Source organism: Scyliorhinus torazame, chromosome 7, assembly GCF_047496885.1.
Source record: "Scyliorhinus torazame isolate Kashiwa2021f chromosome 7, sScyTor2.1, whole genome shotgun sequence".
Lineage (NCBI taxonomy): Eukaryota > Metazoa > Chordata > Chondrichthyes > Carcharhiniformes > Scyliorhinidae > Scyliorhinus > Scyliorhinus torazame.
The window spans coordinates 86,766,053-86,791,863 of record NC_092713.1 but is presented as its reverse complement, the minus strand read 5'-3'; the positions used below and the strand labels follow the sequence as shown (position 1 = coordinate 86,791,863).

The following is a 25,811-nucleotide window of genomic DNA, read 5'->3' as shown; positions in this document are numbered from 1 at the left end:
GATGACCGAAAACATAGAAGGAGTTTGGGTTTAGTTGACGACATAATCATCTGGTCTACAACGCCTAAAGAGCATATCAAGCGTCTTCAGGAGGTTTTCAAAAGAATTGCCAACTATGGTTTAAAGTTAAACAAGGCCAAGTGCATGTTTGCCGCCTCATCTTTAAGATTCCTAGGTGACAACATAACGGCTGAAGGCATAAAACCAGATCAAGACAAAGTGCAAGCTATCAAGGCAATGCAAATTCCCAAAGATAAGAAGGCTGGCTTACGCTTCCCCGGATTTGTCAACTTTCTAGGAAGTTAATTTCAAACCTATCCGCGAGAACGTCAATTGATCAGAAAGAACACAGAATTCATCTGGACTGACAAACATGAATGAAATGAAAAAAAAATGAAATTAAACATATTGAAGAATGGACTGATTTGTCACAACAATTGATACAAGCTCCATGCTTATCATTCTTTGATCCTACAAAACCAACCAAAATTTCAACTGATGCAAGTAAAAATGGCATTGGTGCTGTTTTACTGCAACAAGGCCGTTTTGATAATTGGGTTCCTATTGCCAATACGACAAGATCAATGACTGACACTGAGGGCGCGATTCTCCGACCCCCCGCCGGGTCGGAGAATTGCCGGGGGCTGGCGTGAATCTCGCCCCCGCCGTGTCCCGAATTCTCCGCCACCAGAGAATTGGTGAGAATCAAAGAATTACTACCTGTATCAGGGGCGAAATTCTCTGTTATCGGCGCAAAGTCCGCCGATCGGTGCAAAAAACGGCGCAAATCCGACTTGCGTCACGCCGCAAAAATCGTCGCGAAGTCTCCGGCCTGAAATGGGCTAGCAGCGACGTGACGGGATCCGCGCTTGCTCACGTGGTTCACGCCGTGCAGCGTCATACACGCCGCACGGCGTGACGGCTCATAACGACGCGCTGCTCCCACCCACCCGACCGGAACACCCGACCGGAACACCCGACCGGATGGCCGGCCGCCGCTCAGCCCCGAGTCACGGGATGTGGAGGCGCTCCTGGATGCTGTGGAGCAGAGGAGGGAGGCCCTGTATCCCGGGCACGGCCGCAGAGTTGCCCCACGCCACAGCCGGTGTCTGTGGAGGGAGGTGGCAGAGGCCGTCACCGCTGCGGCCCTGACACCACGGACAGGCACCCAGTGCCACAAGAAGATGAACGACCTCGTCAGAGCAGGCAGGGTGAGCCTCCCCCCCTGCCCGATATCTATATCCCCCCTCCCCATATCCCCCTCCCCATATCCCCCATATCCCCCCTCCCCATATCCTCCTCCACCATATCCCCCATATCCCCCCTCCCCCATATCCCCCTTATCCCCCTCCCCCATATCCCCCATATCCCCCCTCCCCCATATCCCCCATATCCCCCCTCCTCCATATCCCCCATATCCCCCCTCCCCCATATCCTCCCTCCCCCATTTCCCCCATATCCCCCTCCCCATATCCTCCCTCCCCCATATCTCCCCTCCCCATATCCCCCATATCCCCCCTCCCCATATCCCCCATATCCCCCCTCCCCCATATCCCCCCTCCCCATATCCCCCCACCCCCATATCCCCCATATCCCCATAACCCCTCCCCCATATCCCCCCTCCCCCATATCCCCCTCCCCATATCCCCCTCCCCATATCCCCCCTCCCCCATATCCCCCCTCCCCCATATCCCCCATATCCCGAAGTGAATCCAGCCCTAACCTTAACCTCTGCAATACACGCGCAACCGATGGCGTGCATTCATATACCTGCCTAACAGTGTTGCCTTTTACCCCTGCCACCCCCCCCTCCGACACAGGAGAAACGCGCACACAACACCAGGGAGCATGTGAGGACAGGAGGAGGCCCCGCTGATGAGAGGCCACTGACCGAACCCAAGGAAAGGGCCCTGGAACTGGCTGGCGGACCTGAGGACCGGGAGGTTGCTGATGCAGATGTCGGGGGCGTACTAGCAAGTGAGCCACCGACAGCCCGACCCCATATCCCCCCTCCCCTATATCCCCCTTCCCCATATCACCTGATCACTGCCTGCGTGACTAACCATGCATGCTTCATTGTGTATCGCAGGAGCAAACGTCGAGGCACCCATCCCCGCAGATGCAGACCGCCCGCAGGATGCCCCTCGGAGGCCACAGGAGACGGAGAGACATGGACCCTCCGGCATGCGACGCCCGCAGGATGCCCCTCGCACACCACGGGAGACGGAGAGACCCGGACCCTCCGGCATGCGACGCCCGCAGGATGCCCCTCGCACACCACGGGAGACGGAGAGACCCGGACCCTCCGGCATGCGACACCCGCGGGATGTCCCTTGGAGACCACGGGAGACGGAGAGACCTGGAGCAACAGGGAGATGACGCCCCCGTCACGTGCGGGTGCGACGACGCAGGCGTGTGCCACCCAGCGACGAGAGGGGCAGCCACAGGCCCCCGTCACAGCCGAGCCAGGACACCACTACCCAGGACACCACTACCCAGGACACCACTACCCAGGACACCACTACCCAGGACACCCCTACCCCGGACACCCTTACCCCGGACACCCCTACCCGGGACAGCACTACCCAGGAAGACGAAATACCGTACAGTGACAAAGAGTGGATGGGTGGAGACGAACCCCCACCCCAAAGTGCCATGGACTCAGAGTGGGACGAAGAGCACGACACAACGCCACTGCTGTCACCAACACCCTCCACCATCACAGAAACACTCACCTCTGTTGGGCACTTTAGTGATGAGGCGTCTGGTACACTCACTGGTGCGCACAACACAGCCGTCCCGGTACAGCAGGTGGAGGTAGGAGCAGCAGAGGGGCCGGGCGGTCGGAGGGCAGCCCAGCCCAAGCGAACATCTGCCGCCCAGATGGATCCCGGGTTCCTGGAGTTACCACACCCACCCATAGATCCGATGCAACCACTGACCCGGAGACGAGCGAAGAGTGACGGCCGGCTTGCGGCGGCTGCAGTCGCAGGTGGAAGAGTCCACCCGCGTCCAGGAGCTGGAAGTGGTCCCGGTCATGCGTGCCACCCAGGCCGACACCGCACGGGTGGCGTCCGCGGTGGAGGCAATGGTTGCGACGTTGTCAGACATGGGGAACGGTTTGCGAGGCCTGGGGCTTTCCGTGCAGGCGGCGTCTGTGGCCCAGGACATGGCTGCCCTCTCACAGGAGGCCATGAGCCAGTGCCAGCGCCAGATGGCAGAGGCGCTCAACGCCATGGCCCAGTCTCTGCAGGCCATGGCCCAGTCTCAGCAGGCTATAGCCCAGTCTCAGCAGGCCATAGCCCAGTCTCTGCAGGCCATAGCCCAGTCTCAGCAGGCCATCGCTGAGGGCATCGGCGCCTGTGGCCATGTGCGAGCCGGCGTCGCACAGTCACAGACAGGGTTTGCCAATCCCCTGGGCTCCATGGCTGCAAACCTGCAGACCCCTGTCGATACCAGCACGGGCCTCCAGGACTGGCAGCGCCAGATGTCGGGGGGGCGTCGGATGGCCAGTCCGTTCGCATCCCCCACCCATGTAGAGGCCTGGGGGCCATCGGGCACCCCGAGGGAGGAGGAGGTGGTGTGGTCCGTCCCTGGTCCCCCTGTAGGGGAGGTCCCGGATCACCGCGACACCTCGGACTCCCCCCCCTTCCGTCCCATGTGCATCGGGTGGGCAACGGGCAGGACAGGCTGGCAGCTCGCCATCCCAGTCGCCCGGGCCGCAGCCTGGCCCATCTAGGCCAGGACGCCCCAGGAAACGGCCGCCAAAGGGATCCCGTGTCAGAGGGCAGGAATCACAGGAGTCCACCTCCAGTTCTGCTGTACCGTCTGGGGGACCACGTAGACGTAGTCAAAGGGCCCGTAAGGCCAAACAATTAGACACCGAGTAAGTTGGCACGGGTGCAGGGCACAGATGAGTTTTAGGGGCTAGGGCACGTGCATGAACTCCTTTGGTCATTAAAGTCAATGTTACACCTACAGAAACTGCCTTTGTGCTCTGTCCAAAGCGTGCGGGGGTGCCATGTACGTTGAGCGCAAGTGTGTGTGTGAGGGGTGGTCTTACCTCAGCCCCAGGTGAGTCTGCCCCTTCCCCCTGGGCCGCCATCAACATCCCCCCGGGCAGAGGACGGGACCGTGCGCTGCAGTGTCACAGCCGCATGAAGGGATGGTCCGGGTGGATGGTGGTACTGTGGCCATGGGTCAGACATAGTCCAACGATGTGGAGCCAGGAGCTCATCGCAGGGCGGGTTGTCATCATCCTCCATGGCCTGCAATAGACACGCGTCCACCCGCAACTGTGTGAGCCCGGCCATTGTGCCGCAGGTGGATCGGCAATGGGGGGGTGGTGTGCATGTGGGTGGGGTGGGTGGGGTTGGGGAGGGGGGTGAGGGTGCTGGGTGGGTGGATGGGTGGGGGGTGTGAGTGGTCGGCTGTTGCCATGGTGTGCGGTCTGTGGCCGTACTACCCGATTCCCACGCCCAGCTAGTCAGTGAAGCGGGCGGCTATCAGCCTGTTCCGTGCCCGCTGGGCCAGCCGGTAACGGTGGACAGCCACCCGCCTGTGTCTAGCCCGTCTGCCCTGACCATTGCCCCCATCCCCCTCATCTGGGGAGGACTGCGCCTCTTCCTGCTGCTCCTCCACTCCGCCCTCCTCTGCCTGCGGCATATCGCCCCTCTGCTGGGCTATGTTGTGCAGGACGCAGCACACCACAATGATGCGGCCGACCCTATCTGACCGATACTGGAGGGTGCCCCCAGAATGGTCCAGGCACCTGAAACGCATCTTCAGCACGCCAAAGCACCTCTCTATCACTCCCCTTGTCGCTACATGGGCATCATTGTAGCGGTTCTCCGCCTCATTGCGTGGCATCCGTATAGGCGTCATCAGCCACGATCGCAATGGGTAGCCCTGTCGCCCAGCAACCAGCCCCTCAGCCGGGGATGGCGTCCCTCGTACATGCCGGGGATGGATGACCGCGACAACACGTATGAGTCGTGTACACTGCCTGGGTAACGGGCGCAGACGTGCAGGATCATCATGTGGTGGTCGCAGACCACCTGTATGTTCATCGAATAGGTCCCCTTCCTATTGGTGAACACGGCCCTGTTATCTGCAGGTGGCCGCATGGCGACGTGCATCCCATCGATCGCGCCCTGGACCATGGGGAACCCGGCCACGGCAGAGAAGCCCACGGCCCGGGCATCTTGGCTGGCCCGGTCCACAGGGAAGCGGATGTAGCGGTGAGCCATGGCATATAGGGCATCTGTCACTGCCCGGATGCACCGGTGCACCGATGTCTGCGATATGCCGGACAGGTCCCCACTCGATGCCTGGAATGACCCCGCTGCATAAAAGTTCAGTGCCACCGTAACCTTGACGGACACGGGGAGAGGGTGTCCCCCGCCAGTGCCACGCGGTGACAGGTGTGCCAGCAGGTGGCAGATGTGTGCCACGGTTTCCCGCCTCATCCGGAGTCTCCTCCTGCATTCCCGGTCCGTGAGGTCCTGGTATGAATGCCGGGGCCGGTACACACGGGGCGCCCTCGGATGCCTCCGTTGCCATGGGGCCGCGACGTCCTCCTCCCCCTCCTCGTCCTGTCGGTCAGGTGTCCCTCCAGCCTGGGCGGCTGCCGCCTGCCCCTCTGCGGCAGCCTGCGCCGCCTCTCTGGCACGCTCCTCCTCCTCCTCATCCAGGGCAACATAGACATTAGCGGCTGCCGCCACGGCGGCCAACATCGCTGGATGATCGGAAAACATTACGGCCTGATTTGGGGGGGGGGGGGGGGGGAGGGGGGGGGGGAACGACGACATGTCATCATTGCCCATATCCCCTCCTCCACTCAGCCAGGTGGCATGGACCGCATGGGTCCAACTGTTGGAGGCTGGCACCTGGCCAGGTGGACCAACTCACTTGCCCTCGCATCCCCCTCCCCGGCATGGGCCCCCCATCCCCCTCCCCGGCACGGACCCCCCCCCCAACCCCCTCCCCGGCATGGGCCCCCCATCCTCCTCTCCGGCACCGGCCCCCCATCCTCCTCCCCGGCACGGACCCACCCCCCATCCTCCTCCCCGGCACGGGCCCCCCATCCTCCTCCCCGGCACGGGCCCCCCATCCTCCTCCCCGGCACGGACTCCCCCCCATCCCCCTCCCCAGCACGGGCCCCCCATCCCGCTCCCCGGCACGGACCCCCCATCCCCCTCCCCGGCACGGGCCCCCCATCCTCCTCCCCGGCACAGGCCCCCCATCCTCCTCCCCGGCACAGGCCCCCCATCCTCCTCCCCGGCACGGGCCCCCCATCCGCCTCCCCGGCACGGACCACCCATCCCCCTCCCCGGCACGGGCCCCCCATCCTCCTCCCCGGCACGGGCCCCCCTTCCTCCTCCCCGGCACGGGCCCCCCATCCTCCTCCCCGGCACAGACCCCCCCATCCTCCTCCCCGGCACGGGCCCCCCATCCTCCTCCCCGGCACGGACCCCCCATCCTCCTCCCCGGCACAGACCCCCCCATCCTCCTCCCCGGCACGGGCCCCCCATCCTCCTCCCCGGCACGGACCCCCCCCCCCATCCCCCTCCCCGGCACGGACCCCCCATCCTCCTCCCCGGCACGGACCCCCCATCCTCCTCCCCGGCACGGGCCCCCCATCCTCCTCCCCGGCACGGGCCCCCCATCCTCCTCCCCGGCACGGGCCCCCCACCCTCCTCCCCGGCACGGACTCCCCCCCGATCCCCCTCCCCAGCACGGGCCCCCCATCCCCCTCCCCGGCACGGACCCCCCATCCCCCTCCCCGGCACGGGCCCCCCATCCTCCTCCCCGGCACGGGCCTCCCTTCCTCCTCCCCGGTACGGGCCCCCCATCCTCCTCCCCGGCACAGACCCCCCCATCCTCCTCCCCGGCATGGGCCCCCCATCCTCCTCCCCGGCACGGACCCCCCCCAATCCCCCTCCCCGGCACGGACCCCCCATCCTCCTCCCCGGCACGGATCCCCCATCCTCCTCCCCGGCACGGGCCCCACATCCTCCTCCCCGGGCACAGGCCCCCCATCCTCTTCCCCGTCACGGACCCCCCATGCTCCTCCCCGGCACGGGCCCCCCATCCTCCTCCCCGGCACGGGCCCCCCATCCTCCTCCCCGGCGTGGACCCCCCCCCATCCCCCTCCCCGGCACGGACCCCCCATCCTACCCGGCACGGACCCCCCATCCTCCTCCCCGGCACGGGCCCCCCATCCTCCTCCCCGGCACGGACCCCCCTCCCGGCACTCCCCGGAGCCCAGACCACTCTAACAACCCCCCCCCCCCACCGCACACACACACACACAACCCGAGACACACCTCTCCCCACACATTCAGACTGCGGCCACGCCATCACCTGCCCAGCGGCCAACCCCCCAGGCCGTCACTCACCTCCACGCTGGTCGGCGTGAACCTGGAGCACAGGTTGACGCCGATTAAAAGGAGGTTTGATTTACGTCGACGTGACCCGTCATCACGTCGACGGGACTTCGGCCCATCCGGACGGGAGAATATCGGCAGGCTCAAAATTGGCTGCCTTGCGCACACCCGTGCCATTCTCCGACGTCTGCAGCGCCATTAACGCCCCGCCGACTTTTCTCCCTTAGGCGACTTCGGCAACCGGCGGGGGCGGGATTCACGGCGGCCAACGGCCATTCTCCGACCCGCTGGGGGGTCAGAGAATGACGCCCCAGATGTCAAATTTCAACAAATTTTAATTGAAACACAGAAAGATACCATGTTGATGAAAGTTATGAAACATCTTCAAGAAGGATGGCCCAAAGGTAATTGTCCACAATATCAATCCATTCAGTCAGAACTGACTATTGTAGATGGTATGCTGCTGAGACAAGATTGCTGTAATTCCACAAAGCATGCGTTCTGAAATGCTGTTGAGTTTACATGAGGGTCATCTAGGCATTGAAAAATGTAGAAGACGTGCCAGACAGTCTATCTATTGGCCTGGTATCAACAATGATATTGCAAACATGATATTGTTGTGTTCAACATGTCAATCCCATCAAAATCAACAATGTAAATAACCACTGCAACCACATGATCTAGTAACATCTCCATCAAGGCTGGTGCTGATCTTTTTCACTTTTTTGGAAAAGACTATCTTGTAGTCATTCACTTTTTTCCCAATTTTCCTGAGTTAGTGAAACTGAACGACATCACATCAACAATGTCATAAAGTAATGCAAGGAGATATTTGCCAGACATGGTATTCCAGTATCATAATGTCGAACAATGGCCCTTGTTTCTCAAGTCATGAATAGCATGATTTCTCATTAAAATACAACTTTCAACATGTTACTTCAAGCCCACACTTTCCACAATCAAATGGAGAAGCAGAGAAAGGTGTTCACATCATGAAACAGCAAATCTAAAGAATCTGGGGCGTCATTCTCCGCCGGCGGGAGTCTCCGTTTTGCCGGCGCCCGGGGGTTTCCCGACGGCGTGGGGCTGCCCCACAATGGGAAACCCCATTGACCGGCCAGTGTTACGGAGACTCCCGCCGGCCGGTCGGGGCAGAAATGTGGCGGGGCGGGAAATGTGCCCCAGGGGCGAAATTCTCCCCCAACGGCGCGATGTCCGCCAACTGGCGCCCAAATCGGCGCCAATCAGACGGGCATCGCGCCGCCCCAAAGGTGCGGAATGCTCCGCATCTTTGGGGGCCGAGCCCCAACATTGAGGGGTTAGGCCGACGCCGGAGGGATTTCCGCCCCGCCAGCTGGCGGAAATGGCGTTTGTTGCCCCGCCAGCTGGCGCGGAAATGCGGCCCATGCGCGAGAGCATCAGCGGCCGCTGACAGTTTCCCGGCGCATGCGCGGGAGCGTCAGCGGCCGCTGACAGTTTCCCGCGCATGTGCAGTGGGGGGAGTCACTTCCGCCTCTGCCATGGTGGAGGTCGTGGCGGAGGCGGAAGGGAAAGAATGCCCCCACGGCACAGGCCCGCCCGCGGATCGGTGGGCCCCGATCGCGGGCCAGGCCACCGTGGGGGCACCCCCCGGGGTCAGATTGCCCCGCACCCCAGGACCCTGGAGCCCGCCCACGCTGCCTGGTCCCGCCGGTAAATACCAGGTTTGGTTTACGCCGGCGGGACAGACAATTTCTGGGCGGGACTTCGGCCCATCCGGGCCGGAGAATTGAGGGGGGGGGGTCCCGCCAAGCGGCGCGGCCCGATTCCCGCCCCCGCCCAATCTCCGGTACCGGAGACTTCGGCGGGGGCGGGGGGCGGGATTCACGGCGGCCAACGGCCATTCTCCGACCTGGCGGGGGGTCGGAGAATGACGCCCCTGATTCTGATTTTTACTTAGCTTTACTCAATTACAGAACATCTCCTTTATCAACAGGCTTATCTCCATTTCAAATGTTATACAACAGAGTGTTGAGACAACATTACCTCAATTACACTTTCCTGATCAAGAACAACAAAATCTTTTTCAAAGAATGCAACAACAGAAAATGAGTCAGAAAATATATTTTGATCAACATTCAAAAGAACTGTCTACTCTATCTGATGATGATATCGTTAGATTCAGTCTTCCTGAAGGAGGTTGGTCTGACAAAGCTCACATAATTAGGCAATTCTTACCAAGATCTTATCTGATCAGAACTTCTGCTGAATCCATTCTAAGAAGAAATAGAAGAGATCTACTTCAAGTCAAAGATACTGTCAACATTTTTCCAGATGTTGATTTGTTACCAAACAACTTGAAAGAAGAATGCAAACCAATGCACTGATTCACAACAAACTGAAGAATTCTTCATCACCTTTGAAGTTGAGAAGGAGAAGAAGAAGACAAACTTTTCAATAATCTAGTGATTACTGTATACTGTTTACGCTGCATTTCTTATGTAAATTTTCTTTTCAAATATTTCAAAAAAAATGTTAAAAAGGAAGGGGGATGTAGTGATATTCAGATATCAATATACATGCTCAATGTATGTAAATGCAGTACAGTCATTTCAACACTAGATGTCTCACAGTCAGATACTATAAGAACTGGATTCCCGCCTTTTCTAAGTCAGATGATGATGCAGATGATTCAGAACAGTGAATATGCAAGACATAGAATAGCTAGAGTGAGAGAAGTTAGAACTAGTTTGTTATAATAGTGTATAGTTATATAGTTATCTGGATTGCACTTTATTTCTTGATTGTTAGTTTAGTATTGAGTAAAGGAACTATTTATTACTCATTAAATAGCTCATCTTTCAACAAGAAGACTATTGGTCATTTTATCATCCTGGTGGATTCAAGAGTAATATATATATTTTAGATAAGTCATAATTTAAAATATAAAACCGAGTAGGAATCTGTCCAGAATCTCACAGAGCTCGGTGCCCAGTCAGCACGATAAATCCATTTCAATGTGGACCGACCCCACCAGGATACCCAGGTAGAGGGGTTCATTGCCATCGCTGAGATTCCCCGGGTCCAGGGGGTGATGGACATGATGCGTGTCACCATTTGAGCACCTGCAGATGATCTTCACAAACCAAAAGTGGTTCCACTCGATGAACATGCTGCTGGTATGTGACCATCATGCTTGTCTGCGCTCAATACATGTGCAGTGTGCACGACGCCTTCATCCTGGCACATTCCACAGTTCCTGGCCTCTTTGAAGCACACCCCCGGCTGGAGGGGGTTGGCCCCTGGGTGACAGGGATTACCCGCTGCGGTCGTGGCTGATGACGCCAAATCGGAAGCCACAGACTGGTGCCGAGACCCACGACAACACCACCCATGCTGCGACCAGGGGTGTGATCAACCGATGCTTCGGCATCCTGAAGATGCGGTTCAGATGCCTGGATTGCTCTGGAGTGGCCCTCCAGCATAGCGCTAGGATGGTCTCCCACATTGTGGTGGCCTGTTGCATCCTCCACCACATCCCGCAGCAGACGGGCAACGTGTTGGAGGAGGAGGATGAATGCCGACGAGGAGGATCTTGGGGAGAGCGAGGATGGGCAGGACATGGGGCCTGGGCAGGCACGGGAGGCCGCACAACGTGTGTGCCTGGGGCAACGGGCATGGGACGCTCTGATCGTCTACAGGTTCACCGCAGGGGGTAGGACTAGCCAGGGGCCAGCCGCATGCTGCTGTCTCGACCAGAGTCTGCACGTTCGTGGCCATGGAGCACAGGGAGTAGATCTCCTCCTTCTGGGACTGAGCCACATCACTCTGCGAGTGTGTCACCACATTCTAGGTGTGTGCCACATCAGTCAGCGCTGTCTCCCTATGGGACGGGACCACCTCACTCTGTGTCTGTGCCATGCTGGCCAGCACCCGGGCAATACCACCAACACTCTCAGCCATGGCCCGCTGTGACTGGGCCATGCTCAAGAGCGTCGCTGCAATGTCCAAGTGGCTGTGGTACATGGCTGCCAGTGATAGAGGAGCCCTGTCCTGGGTCTTGGCCCCTGCCTGCACAAAGTGCTTCAGGCCTTGGACATGTTGATCCATAACCGCAACCTTTGCCCCCAATGTGTTGGTCTGGGTGGTGCATGGTCGGCAACACCTCCTGCTCCTGCATTTGGTTGGACTCCTCCAACAGCACCTGCAGATGCTGAATGCTCACTGGCAACCCCTCATGTAGTCCCTGGCTCTGCGACTGCATCGCCACAATCGATGGGACTGTCCGTTCTGGAAGCTCAAAACCTGTCTGGACAGCAGCTAGTCCCTGGGGTCGGTGCGACCTCTGACGGTCCGCTCCCTCGCGAGTTCCTCTCTCCACCTGCTGTACCGGAGCATGTGTGTGGTGCACACCAGATAGTGCTCCAGGAGACTCTACACTCATACGCCCAACTGAGGTGAGTTTCTCTGGGATGGTGGAGGGTGTTGAAAACAGCTGTGATGGGAAATCTGGTCATCCCCGGACTCAGCTCCAGGGTGTCTCAGGATGCGGGTTGAGTGCTCCCGCCCTTGTCGGTGTCCTCGTCACTGCTCGGCAAGTGGAGTTCTGGCTGTTGCTGGGGGACACCAGAAGAGTCTGCCCCATCATCATCAGCTCCTGCAAGACACAAGACTGGATGTATGATTGCATTGTGGGCTGGGGGGCGGGGGGGGGGGGGGGGCTTGGGGAATAGGGGTGGTGCGGGTGTGTTGGGAGGCGGTGTGTTGGGGAGGTGGGAAGGGGGTGTCGGGGTGGTTGTGGTGGTGGAGTGAAGGTGTGGGGGTGGTGTTGAGTGGTGATGTATATGAGGGTGGTGTGAGGGTGGTGTAGGCATGGTGGAGGGTGTGCGGGTGGTGTGGGGGTGGTGTGAGGGTGGTGTGCTGTAGGAGTGGTGTTGGTGTACAATTGGTGTGAAGGTCGTGTGCTGGAGGAGTGGTGTTGTTGTGCGAGTAGTGTGAGGGTGGTGATGGTGGAAGGTGACACCCATGCCATGGAGAACTGCTACTCTGCTACACTGCTACTTTTTTCACTTCCTCACCCGGTGCCTACCTTCACCCCGGCAACTGCGCTTTCTTCGGGCCCATTGACCATGTTCAGTGCCCTCTGTTCTGCTGCGCTGAGTGGCCACAAGTGCGGCAATACCCTTCCAGTCTTCTCCCGCTCCCGGTGGTTATGAGTGGCCTTCACTTGGGGGCGGGGGCAGAGTGCATGCAGCTTAGGGGATGGGTAACCAGTGGCTTCAGTGGCCAAGGCACCTGGCCAAGGCGGCTGGTTTGGGTATCGGCATGTGGTGCAGGGTGGGGGTTCAGCCGCCCTCCAGGTGGTGGTGGTGGTGGGTGGGGTTACGGGTGTGTGGGAGGGGGGTTGGTGCCAGGATCACAGTGCTGCACTGAGGAGGTTGTGCGGTTTCTTGCGGTACTGCTGGCCGGTCCGGATGGTGTTGCCCATGGCGCTGCCACCTCTACAACCTGCATGTAGCCTGGCGCACAGCGTGGTACAAGGTCGCCGCCTCTCCTCCATGGTGTCTGGCAGTGTCTCCAGTTCCGCATCAGTGAACCTTGGGGCCACCTTTCTTGCTGCCACCTTGATGTTGACTGGGATGGTGTGTGTGGGGTGTGAAGTGTTTATATGTCAGCCTCCTGAGTGCAAATCATGGACCCGGCTAATCTGGCACCATTTCTCATTGGAATTGATTGTGTTCCATGTGGTGCCAGTGCTAGCCCCTTAATGGTCATTGAATCGGTCCAGATGTGGTGCCAGTTTTGCTGTTGTAGAACTCCACAAAACCTTCCCCGGGGTCAACACTTAGTCTCAGGAACAGAGAATCCAGCCAATGGCATCAAATCAGATGACTATTATACAGCATCACAATATTGGCAAAGAGTCTGCTGATATCTCTGCTGGAAGAATCACAAATGAATCCATTTGAACACAATACACTCCTTGTAGCGTGCGTTACTGTGAGAACATACACTTTTACATCATGTTGTAAGCTGAACTATGGTGGTAGCGGCTCCAGAGTTCTTTCCTTCACATTCCTGACCAGGAATCTCTTCTGCTCTTACCACCTGCCATTGGACTGTGTTGGGAGGATTTGCAGGTTGATACTCAACCTGAGTGGCTGCATTATGAATGCACTTCCTCAGCCATCAAGTCCTGGGGAGCTTGCAGCTTGGAGGCAGGCATAACACCCACCTTCCACAGCAATCCTTGCAGCTTTCTGAATTAGATCTAAGGGAACTTCTGTGCTGTAAATTATAGAATAAGAATCTGGCACCTGTAGGATTAATGCAGGACTGAGACCACACAATGATGTAAGAGAGCACGTGACATGCATCCAAGGTCAGTCTCCTGTTGAACAGAGCCGTGTGTACCAGCAAGAATGGAGACAGCTCTTAGCTTGTATCCTTTACAGTATATTTGTAAATAGTTCTAAGAGTCAATAAAGACTTAAAGTTAACCTGCATGTGACTATGAAGACTTCTTAAGACCTATCATACTGCAGCCAACACCCAAGGAATCTGAAGTTCACAAGTTTCCAGTATTGATTCTTTGTTAGTATATCAGTTCTATGTTTCAGTGCTGTTTGCACATTTTGAGGTAATAACTCCATGTACATTATTTCTACACACTGCCCATCCATTATATCCCTGTCAGTACATTCACTCTGACAAATGCCTACTGGTGTTGGATTACAAGTAGAGTGATGCAGGCTTGTGCAGTCTCTAAAAAATCCTTTTTCAGCAGTTCTGGCTGGGTTATTGCATTTCCTCCTGCATTGTTGCCAGGGCTGTGGTATCAGACTCCGGGTGGTCACGTGCTCTGCTACGTCTGCCCACTGTTGCAGCAATGTCTGTTGAGACACCCAATAGCTCCATAGCCTCCTTCCGGTAACTTCTGCCATAAAACGTCCATGGCACAGTTCAAAAACAAGGGGGGAGTCAGATTGGCTGGGGCGGGGGAGGGGCGGGGGGGGGGTGTAGAATGGAGATGGATACAGCGATGGTGTGAATGGGAGTGGGAATTCTGTCATTAACCATTCACTAGGGGTCTTCTCCACCAAATATGATGGGTGAGATTTTCGCCCCATTCCAGCAGGGGGATCATCCAGTTCTGCTGACGGTAAGACACCGTCACGGGATCCTGGCGACAAGGAGGTGGACAATGGGGAAACCCCATTGAGAGCTGCGGGACCTGGCCAATGGTGGGCCGCCTCTGCTGCTGTGGGTCCTCCAAAACCCAAATTACAATTGGAAACAATATTGAAAACGAGTCCTCATTATATTCTTTCAGTACCTACCTCAAAATGGCATCTGCCTCACATTATGGGCTTGGGTGGGCATTTCATGCCTGTTTTGAACACTACTTCAGAATCACGAGTTTCAGAATTGCCAGCAGTGCATTGCAATATTAAAACATGCACGTATTGATGAAATGCTGAATCTATTCTCCAATTTTTTTAAAGCTTTAACATCTTAACAAAAGAAGATGGAATACCTGTTTTAGATCCTGGGTTTGGAGAATATTGTGAGTATGTGTACAACGGAGACTGGAGGGAACTGCGATATGATAGTGAGTGTGAACATCTCTACTACAACGATGATGAGAAATATTTCCGAAAACCATACAATTTATTTAAATACCGTTTCGAGGTAAGCAGTGAATTTGATTTGCAGGCAGATATGAAACACAGGTTTGCACACCTTCACTAGTTGCTAAAATATTTCAAAGGCAGGTCCATCCAATAAAAATATTTCATTCTATCATTGCTCTCATCGCTAAATTGTCCGAAGTTTTGACTATATTCCACATTGCTGCTGTCCAGCCAGGTATTCAACACATACCAATGGTCACCCTGAGGCCATTTAATCTCATATTGTAAAAAATGTAAAAATTAGTAGGCTCCTCCATTGACCAAATATACAGTTTCAGAAATTAAGCAGAAATTTTACTGACACCTGGGAGTTTTCTTCTTTGTTGATGGTGCTCTATGTCAATTTTGGGTGCTCCCAAACCGATGTAGAACTCACACAGGTGTAAGATCAGGTCTCAAGACACAGGTCTCAAACATTCTTGGACAGAAACCCCAGGCCTTGTGCCAGGATCATAGCTACTGGTGCCCTCCAGTGCTAGCCCCTCCAGAATTTATGGAGTCATTGTTAATTTGCATGGGGCAAGTGACCATCCACAGCACCTCGGACTAATCTTTGACAGGTTTCACCACTTGCAATATCAACTGGGAACTCCCAGAGTAATGACAGGAAATTCAGCAGAGCCCCTGGGAAAAATCAGGTCTACCTCAGAATAAACAACATTCTCTGCATAAAACAAGGACACTTAACATCAAAAATAATAAATTATGCAAACCTTGTTTTTTGATATGGGTCTATCTCACCTTATAAATCAACAATGCTGGAGTGATTGACGGTACCTTTGTAAAGAAAGTTCCTTCTGTTTCTCTCTGACTCGTCCATAATCAAACTTGCTGGTGACATCCTTGGTTCCACAGAAAGAAAAAAGCTTAAGCTTTGCCCTCTTTCACTGCTCGCACTGGTCAGAATCTTCCCTGTCCCATGGAGGCGAGTTTGAGGCAGGAAAATATGAAACATTAGTGTTGGCGAAGCCAGCTAGCGCATTTGCACCTTTGGATGATCTTCCTGGAGGCAGGGGCGGGTATAAGTAAATGGCCATTTGTGAGCTGATTAGTGTTGTTGCGGTATCTTTCTGTCAGCCCCCACCCCCCCTCCCCCATCCACTCTTACTGAGGGCCAAGTCCATTTACCGTTATATCCTTTTATAACTGGAAATGTCAATGGCTTTCAGAAACTCACTCAGCTCCAATTTAAAGAATGATGCTGAATGATTATTTTGTCATGTAAATATAATCACTGGCAGTGAACCAGTTCATCTTTTCTGTTACAGATTACTTCACTTAACTTTGTCTCTCGTGGCTATTCTTCCCTTACAACTTTTTTCTGTGCTGTGCCTATTTAATGCTCTTCATCTGAAAGCTTTAGCGTACGATAGGAGCCTGTTCAGTCCAATGCTGATTCTAGGCCGCTGGGGCATTATGGCAGCATAAGTCAGTGGCTCATGAGGTGAAGGGAGAAAGATGGCGATGAAAAGTTAATGTGTTGACGTGCAATTCCGACCATAAATCTTGCCGTAATTAATTAGAAGATAACAAATGTTATCTCTAAATACTGTTAAAATTGTTAACTTGTTTGTACTTTGTTCGTAGGCAATTGCTGATTCTGGATTCACCACGGAGGTTTTCAATGATGCACAAAGTTTAGCAACAGAAGAGAGAACTCTAGACTCAGTTGAAATGGAATTTGGTTTAAAAATTAATTATATTAGAGGCGCAATTGGGTTTTCAGATTCTGACACATTTGTTAAAAATCTAACACGGTTTACGGGGAAGGTAAGTAAATGACAGATTATAATCGTCAAATGTTGATTCTGAAATAATTATTGCAGGACGTAAAAATAAACAAAGCGTTTGTGATTTCACTCAGTGAACAAGAAAGGTTTATTTTACAAGAAAATCTTCTGCTTGTGATTCTGTTATTTTTCCTCCATATGTTTCTGGGTGAGATTCTATAGATTTTTTTAACATATATAATGTGAGTAAAACATAAACTAACATGGGTGCTGCAGTTTTCTTCATTGGATTTCATATACAGAACAACATAAAGACAGTGGTGTGGCATGCACAGAATAATATAGGTTGTGGTGTATGTTGTACTAAAACACTGGGTGGAATTTTCTGCCCCTTCCTACCAATGGGATCTTCTGGCACCAACGTAACCTGGTTCATGCCCAGCAACGGCGTGGGCCAAATGAGCATATTCAAATTCAAATTTAAATATGCGGAATTGGCTTTAAATTGAGTTTACTCAGCTCCTGTAATCCTCCCACTCATGGAAATACAACCTGAAGCCGGCAGGAATCACGACTGGTCTCCAAAAAGGACGCGATGACCACACCGGTTTGGACTCGGAGGCCATTGAAGCTCCCGGGTGGTCAAGGACATGGCAGTGCCAGATTGGTACTGCCAAGGGGCAAGGCCGGAAGGGGGTGGCGGACCCTGAAAGGGTGGGGCAGGGCGACCCCATAGTAGGGTGTTGCTCATTTGGGGGGGGAGGGGGGAACCTGATGACAGTGATTGAGGGGTCTTTGCCGGTGATTGGGGAGGAGGTTCTGTAGGGTTGGTGTTAAGATTGAGGCAGCTTTTTAAAGAAGCATTTAGCTGTGCACTTGCACTGCCAAGTCATACAAGGCTATGGGCAAAGTTCTAGAAAATGGGATTAGAATACTTAGGTGGTTGTTTTTGACCAGTACAAGCTGGGGAGCGGGGTGTTGGTTATTTATTTGTGATAAGATTTCTTGTGTGTTTTCTTTTTGGTTTTGGTTGTGTTTGATGTATATACATATATGTATATATAAATGCCTTAATAAAAACATTAAAAATAAAGATTTTGACCAGCACAGACATGATGGGCCGAAGGGCCTTTTCGGTGCTGCAGATCTCTATGACTCCACGGACGCGATCTTCTGAAGTAAAACACTCACCACTATTCTTAGAATCCCCCCTATACCAAAAAGGGTCAATAAGACATTCTAAATGGTGAACAGGGATTCTCACTCCCTGACTCCTATGCAGACTTAGGTGGGTGCTATTCGGGTCAATCTATATTTTCAAGTTATCCCCCGGTATAACCCATATCTTCAGAGAAGAATTTTATCTACTTACCACTTAATAGTATCGATCCTGGGTCCCACTTTGCTACGTAAGTAAAGTAGACTTTATAATAACCACTGTTTCAGGTTAAAACTGTAAGTTATTTTATTATTATATTTTTTCCTTTGAAAGATGCAATCACTGTCTTTACAGAAAAGTAAAAATATCTTGGGCGCAATTCTTCCATCGGGAGACTAATTGCCGACGCCGGAATGAAAACGTCGGAGGCCGTTCCCAGCCCCCTATTCTCCCACCCCCGGGGGGCTAGGAGTGGCGCCGCGTCATTTACGTGCGCTGGGCCTTGGCGCCACGTAAAAGCGGCACCGCGTAAATGACGCGACCGGCGCCGCGTAAATGACGTCACCCGCGCATGCGCGGTTGCCGTCCTCCCCGCGGCCGCCCCGCAAGAAGATGGTGGACCGATCTTGCGGGGCAGCGGAGGAAAGGAGGTCATCCTTCAGAGAGGCCGGCCCGCCGATTGGTGGGCACCGATCGTGGGCTAGACCCCTTTTGAGCCCCCCCCCCCCGGTGCAGGAACCCCCTCGCCCCCCCCCACAGGCTGCCCCCCCCCCCCCAGCGTTCCCACGCTGTTCCCACCGGCAGCGACCAGGTATGGATGGCGCCGGCGGGAACCTGTCGTGTTGGGCAGGCCGCTCGGCCCATCCGGGCCGGAGAATCGCCGCTCGCCCATTACCAACGGCAAGCGGCGATTCTCCCAGCGGCCAGCCGTGATTCACGCCACGCCGGTTTGGGGCGGGGTGGGAGAATCACGCGCGGGCGTCGGGACGGCGTGGCGGGACTCGCGCGGCGCCGGGGCGATTCTCCCACCCGGCGTGAGGGGCGGGAGGATTCTGCCCCTTGCTTCTGGATTCTCCTGGTTGGTTGAAAAGACCTTTAGGTCTATCTTGACAATCTCTCTTTCGCTTTTGATCTTCCTCAGATGGTTTCGCTGTTCCGCTCGGTTTCTGTGCTCTATCCTTCCCATGACCGAGGGCAGCTATGAGAGCTGACTCTGCTGGTTGTCCCCTTTTTTAGGGTTTATATTCCCCTTCTAGCAGTTGTTAAATTCATATGACATTATCGTAAAGTAACTTTATTTATTTTACTCTTGATTGTATAAGGTAGCTTTAATCTGAATTATTTCTAACACGACTATGTATTCATGTTGAGCATGACTTCAGCTCATTGAACTCTGATTACATTGTTTCCCTTGTGATGTTCAAAAGTGTTTTGATCCGAGAGGGGTGTTGCATCTGGTTCCTGTCACTTCTAAAGTTACTTTATTACAAAATAGTGCCCTCAGCTCAGAACTCTGACTCCGATTTGGGACTAACGTGTGTTCCCATGGACATGTTGTCTCCAGCTTCCCATGTTCACCTGGTGTCAGCAGAATCTCACACCTAAACAACTGAAGATCCTAGCAATTCTTTTTTAGCTGCTTACTAAAATATTTAACTTCAAAGAAGGTGCAAAATATTGTTTTTTTCTATGTAACTAAAAGTTCAATCTGCTGTGATTTAAAAGACATGCATCAGTTTCACAGCTTGAATAGTCACAAGCTGTTTTCTTTTTCTTTTTTAACGTCTTTTTATTGGCATTTCTCATATTTATAAACAGTTGTATATATACACATCCCATTTTTCTCGCCCGTGCTAATTTCCTTTATTATACAGAGGTTTAGTTTGTCCTTCATTTAACTGACCCGACGTGCCTTTCATTGCCCTCTGGATCAGTTTATGGTTCTCCCCCCCCCCCCCCCCCACAGAATGGAATCATCTCTCGTGGTTTCCCTGCCTTCCTCCCCCCCACCCCCCCCAAAGAGGGTTGCCCCCCCCCCCCCCCCCAACCGGGTTGCGCAGTCTTTTGGTACCTCATCTATCTTGGTGTTTTTTTAAAAAACTCTTATTAGGTTACTCCTCGTTGTTGGCCTCGAACAGGGTTTGGAACAGACCGACAAACTGCCCCCAAGTATCCAGGAAGCCTTCCTCTGACCCTCGGATGGCGTACTTAATCTTCTCCAGGTGGAGAAATTCCGAATGGTCAGTGAACCAGTCTGCAGCTGTGGGTGGTGCTGCCGATCGCCAGCCGAGCAGGATTCTCCGGCGTGCGATTAGGGAAACTAAAGCAAGGGCGATGGCCCCCTTCCCCATGAGTATCACTGGCTGCTCCGATACCCCGAAGATGGCCACTATTGGGCATGGCTTCACCCTCACCCCCACAACCTTGGACATTGCCTCGGAGAAGGCTGTCCAGAACCCAGCAAGCTTGGGGCAAGCCCAAAACATGTGGGTGTGGTTGGCCGGGCCCCATGGCACCGCTCACATTTGTCCTCCACCTCCGGGAAGAACCTGGACATTCGGGTTCTGGTCAGGTGTGCTCTGTGCACCACTTTGAGCTGCATTAGGCTTAGCCTTGCGCAGGAGGAGGTGGAGTTCACCCTGCTCAGTGCTTCGCTCCAGAGTCCCCATCCTACCTCTGTCCCCAGTTCATCCTCCCATTTTTGTCTGATCTCGTCCAGTGGAGTCCGGGCTCTGTCCAGCAGCTGTCAGTATATTTTCCCACATAGACCCCCTTCTCATTGCTTGTGCCTATCAGGTCCTCTAGTAGTGTGCTTTCTGGGGCCCCAGGTTACCCCACTTGTCTCTTTGCGGAGGAAGTGATTTATTTGGAGGTGTCTCATTTCCTGTCCTTTTGCTAGCCTCCCCTTCCTCATCAGTTCGTCTAGTGTCGCCAGTCTGTGCCCTACGTAGAAGTCCATGACCGTCAATGTGCCCACGTCCCGCCTCCATCTTTTGAAGGTGGTATCTAGCATGGCTGGGGGGGAATCTGTGATTGCCGCAGATGGGGAGCCATGGGGGACATTTTAGTTATCCCGAAGTGTTGTCTGAGCTGGGTCCATGTTCTCAGCGTGGCCGCTACCACTGGGCTTGTTGTGTATCTTGTTGAGGGGGATGGGAGTGCTGCTGTAGCCAGGGTCCAGAGGCAAAAGCGAGGCATTCCCAGTGAACCCAAACGGGGGAGGGAGCGAGCTGGAGGGGCTCCCGTCCAAAACAGCCCAGAACAGATTCTGCTACCTGGGGTTCCAGATAGCCAGAGACTGGACACGGATCCACAAATGGAACCTGACCAGCCTGGTGGAGTAAGAAGAGACCTTCAAAGGTGGGGCTCACTCCCACTCTCCCTGGTGGGGAGAGTGCAGATGATCAAGATGAACGTACTGCCGAGGTTCCTCTTCCTGTTTAGATCAATTCCGATCTTCATCCCCAAGGCCTTTTTCCAAAACGTAGACAGTCTAATCATGGCGTTTGTGTGTGGGGGGGGTAAGAACCCGAGAATCCCAAAACAGACACTGCAAAGAAGGAAAATCAAAGGGGGATTGGCCTTACCAAACCTACAATACTACCACTGGGCAGCAACGGCAGAAAGAGTGAGGGGATGGGTACAAGAACCCGACACAGACTGGGTACAAATGGAGGAGGCACCCTGTAAAGGTGTTTTCTTAACGCCTGTTTGATAAAGGCTATCTGCATTTCAAAACCTTCTTTTGCAGCTGCTGTTAACCCGTCGTGGCATTTTTCCTTACATTTTCTCATGTCCCCTTAAGGTCAGGTATTGCCAGACTTCCATGTTACAAATTACATAATTACCCATTTTTACTTTTACACTTCCCAAAAGGGAACAAAGTCCCTGAGCGCACGAGTTTAGCCGTGTGTTTCCTGGTGCTCACAGTGCCGGGAAACACATGGCTATTCAACGGGACTCTTGCTGAATTAGGGGCCCGACCAGGGAACACGCAGACGAGGCTGCACATAGCCCCATTTTTTACAATGGGGTGGTCCCCTCGCCGGAACTCCCGATTGTAGCGAGGCCCCCAAAAGAATCCCCGACCACCCCTCCAGACCAAAAGTAATGTAGGAAGGACCCCCCTGCCACACCCCCACTGGGCAACCTCGCGCCAATCGCACATGTGCCAAAAATGCCAGCTTGGCACATTGGCAGTGTCCCTGCCAGCTGGCAGTACCAGACTGGCACCCAAGTCTGCCAGGGTGCCAGTGCCAGGGGACTCATGTGGCACCAGCAGTGCCAGTGTACCACTTTGCCCAAAGGGCATGCAGCTGGGGGCCTCCAATCCCTTGGAGACCCCCACAAGTGCCGTTCCATCTGGTCCCCGTTTGTGGAGACCAGTACCAAATAGAGCTTGCCCGAGGTCCCTGAGGCAAAGGGATTGAATCCCAAAGCCTCAGGTACCTCGGGAATCTGCACATTGGAGTAAGGCGTACTGTCTCATTCTAATATGCAGATTTGTCAAAAACTGATTCCCCTTGCAATGTCTCGTGAGATTGTGTTGAATCTTGCAAGGCGGTGCGAGCCGGGTAGATGCCGGGAGCAGGATCTCCCAGCTTTCAACGGCCATGCTGCGCCTCAGCGAGGTGCTTTTCCACCGCAGAGTGTCCAGAGGGTCGTTCCCCCTGACTATGATTAAACCACCCCAACTTCCCAAAAAATTTCAAAGTGTTGGTGGATTGCGATCTGGATCTTGCCAACCCACCTGGGGGAATTGTACTGCATTTCCCGCCAGAGACCACACTTGAAATGAAAAGGAAATCGTTTATTGTCACAAGTAGGCTTCAAATTAAGTTAATGTGAAAAGCCCCTAGGCTTCAAATTAAGTTAATGTGAAAAGCCCCAAGTTGCCACATTCCAGCACCTGTTCAGAGTGTCTGGTACAGGAATTGAACCATGCTGCTGGTTTGCCTTGGGTCTGCTTTAAAAGCCAGTGATTTAGCCCAGTGTGCTAAATTAGCCCCTTAAAAACATTTTGGGAGAATTGCACCCATTATATGTATGACAAGCCACAGACCACTGACTACTCTGGTAGTATATGTAAAATATACCATTCATTATATGTAACATGTGACTCAGCTAACAATTGGAGCCAACAAACATCCTAGAATTCAACCTATAATGGTGACACAATGTCATTAAAATGGAACTGATTCATGTCTACTTAATAACGCAGATCTACACATTAGCAGGAAGTATTTTTCAACAGTTTATCGCAATCACACATTCCAGATTTACATGAAACTAATAACATGTGAGTGGAAATGCACATTGTTTCTGACATAGTGTATGCTGATCTGTGCACTTTTCAAAGGAACCCAGGCAGGTTCTAAAAACAATACAAATTGATTGGAGCAGGCAGATTGGAGCTTACCTGAACTTACTTGCTGTTTAAGGGTCAATACAAACACAGTTGGTTTTTAAAAATGACGACATCATTGTCTAGAATAACTAGTGGTGCTATCCCATTAAAAGAATTATTCAGATAACACACTGACATTTTTTTCTAGGATGTTACGTTTGTTCGCGTTCACACTAAAATTCAAACTGCTCACTTCAAAATGAGGAGATACAATTTACTTTTGGATGAAAATATGGCTCAATCCCTTATGAAACTTCCAGATGAATACAATTATGGAATGTATGCTAAATTCATTGCAGATTATGGTACACATTACTATGCCTCAGGAACGATGGGAGGTGTTTATGAGTTCATAATTGTCCTTAATAAAAAGGCATTGACGGAGTCAGGTTTGTGTCAATTAATCCTATATTGTTGCTTGAACAAAGTTATATTGAGTTAATATTGAAAAATTACTTCAAGACGAAGTTATGCAATGCTAACTCAATCTTTGTCTGCCATGTTTCACAGCAGCCAGATCAACATAAATATGTGATTGCTATTGGTCAGTTATTGTACCTACTGCAGTGGATGGGGAGAGTATGTTGCATGTGATTAAATGCCTTTCATTGATTTGCACAATAGAATGGGAAATCAGGCAGGGAATCAACAGGCAGTTGAACTGCTGCCACACATTTCAGTTAAAATGAACTGCATTTTGTGCAATACCATTAGAAATCATTCAGTATTTCAAATTTAACTTTTCTCTTTCATTTGCTGCAACTCTTTTTTATTATCCCGTGTTGTACTTTGTTTTCTCTTTCCTTTCTTGTTGCCCTTTATCTGCTTTCGACCTGCTGTAATCTTGCTAATGTCTTATTCTTTGTTTCCATCCACCTTTCTGTCATTTCTTTTTAGCTTCTTTTTGCTGCTTAAATGTTCTCTTCCTTTACTTTTCTCTCCCTTTGTGAGTCATAAAGCCTGCCCCCGACCTCCTAAGAAAGGATATTACGTATTATATATATATATATGCCGCTAAAAATATTTGCAAAGGTCCTCCAGGAAATTAGGGGAAAGTACACAAGCGTACATTTGCAGATAATCTCAGAACCAGTTTATAAGTTTGCAAACCTTACAAGTTCACAGTAAATTCTTTACTGAGGCGTTGCTCAGTTAGTGATTAGCTGAGTTGGCCGGATGGCTGGTTCGCGATGTGGTGCGAAGCCAACAGCGTGGGTTCAATTCTTGTACCAGCTGAGGTTATTCATGAAGGTCTTGCCTTCTCAACGTTTCTCATCGCCTGAGGTATGGTGATCCTCAGGTTAAATCACCACCATTGAGCTCTCAAAGGGGAGAGCAGTCCTCCGGGACTGTGGCGACATTTGTTTTTGTTTCATATGGAACATTACTGTGGTAATTTGAAGCACTGACAGGCCTATTTCATATAGTTCTGCTAAGTTATTAGATTGCCATTTTGGTGTATATTTCCTCGAAAATTCTATAAGGTATAAAAATAATTTACTTTATTAATAATTTATTACGACTTGTAATAAATATCCAGTTCATGGTTCATATTATTATTTTGGAGACAATTAATATTTGTTCTGGGGAGATTGTTGTTGTGAAGGTAAAGTGACTAAAATGCTGGACTTTAGAGAGTGCCACAGTTTGCAAAGAAGTACAGCCCAGAGGAATGTTTTGTTTTGGGAGTTAGTGTTTAGAATTGAGAAAAATTATGATTAAGGGGTGGATTCTCCCCTGTCCGTCGCCGGTAGCAGGGTTCACGACCCGGCGGAGAATCGGGCTAAAATGTAGTGTAGTGTAGTGTAGTGAAAAAAAGGAAGTCAAAGCACTTAGCTGACTTTGGATGTGGTAAGGGGCTGTCAATCATAGCAAGATAGTTTATAACGATTGTGGTTAGCATAAAAGCAGGGTAATAGAGAGGAATTAAAGCATGAAGGGAAAGATCAATGAACAATCCACCAAGAAGCTGTATCTAGAGTAATCACTGGCAAATGCAATATATTTCTGTGTGAAATTGAATAGAAGAACTGCATTTCAAAGGCTGTTAAGGGACTTTAAGCTCTTTGAAGTGTAATGGGTTTCCAGGAATTCCCTGGCACTTGTAATAGCTGCTGCTGTCTGAGGCAGCAGATGTTAGGAAAGGGTAAGTGAAAATGCAATGGTTTTTCAACCTGCTGCCTGGGTTTCGTTTCAGCTTTCAGGCAGGGGGCTGTGATAGGGTTCTGATAGGACTCTCTAATGTGGGGGGTTTCTGGTGGGGGTTCTGATGGGGGGTGCTGGGTGGGTCTGATGGGGAGGCCTATGGAGGTTCAGAGAAGGGGTCCGATTACCCTCATGTGTGCATGCTGTGGGGGGAGGGTGATCTGTTATTACAGTTATGGTACGGGAGGTAGTATAACCTAACTTGTCAACGGTTGAGAGGTGCAGGATCTGTGTAATTGTGTTGTGGGG

General features: G+C 52.7%; 1 protein-coding gene across 1 annotated transcript in view; it reads left to right on the top strand.

Moving 5' to 3' along the window:
* The window catches only part of LOC140426353 (complement component C8 alpha chain-like), a 94,613-nt gene that overhangs the window by 51,040 nt on the left and 17,762 nt on the right, over positions 1–25,811 (top strand). The window contains exons 5-7 of the mRNA XM_072511011.1: positions 14,873–15,059; positions 16,649–16,831; positions 23,506–23,746. Of these exons, the coding sequence (XP_072367112.1) occupies positions 14,873–15,059; positions 16,649–16,831; positions 23,506–23,746 (611 nt within the window). The remainder of the gene's footprint in view (positions 1–14,872; positions 15,060–16,648; positions 16,832–23,505; positions 23,747–25,811) is intronic.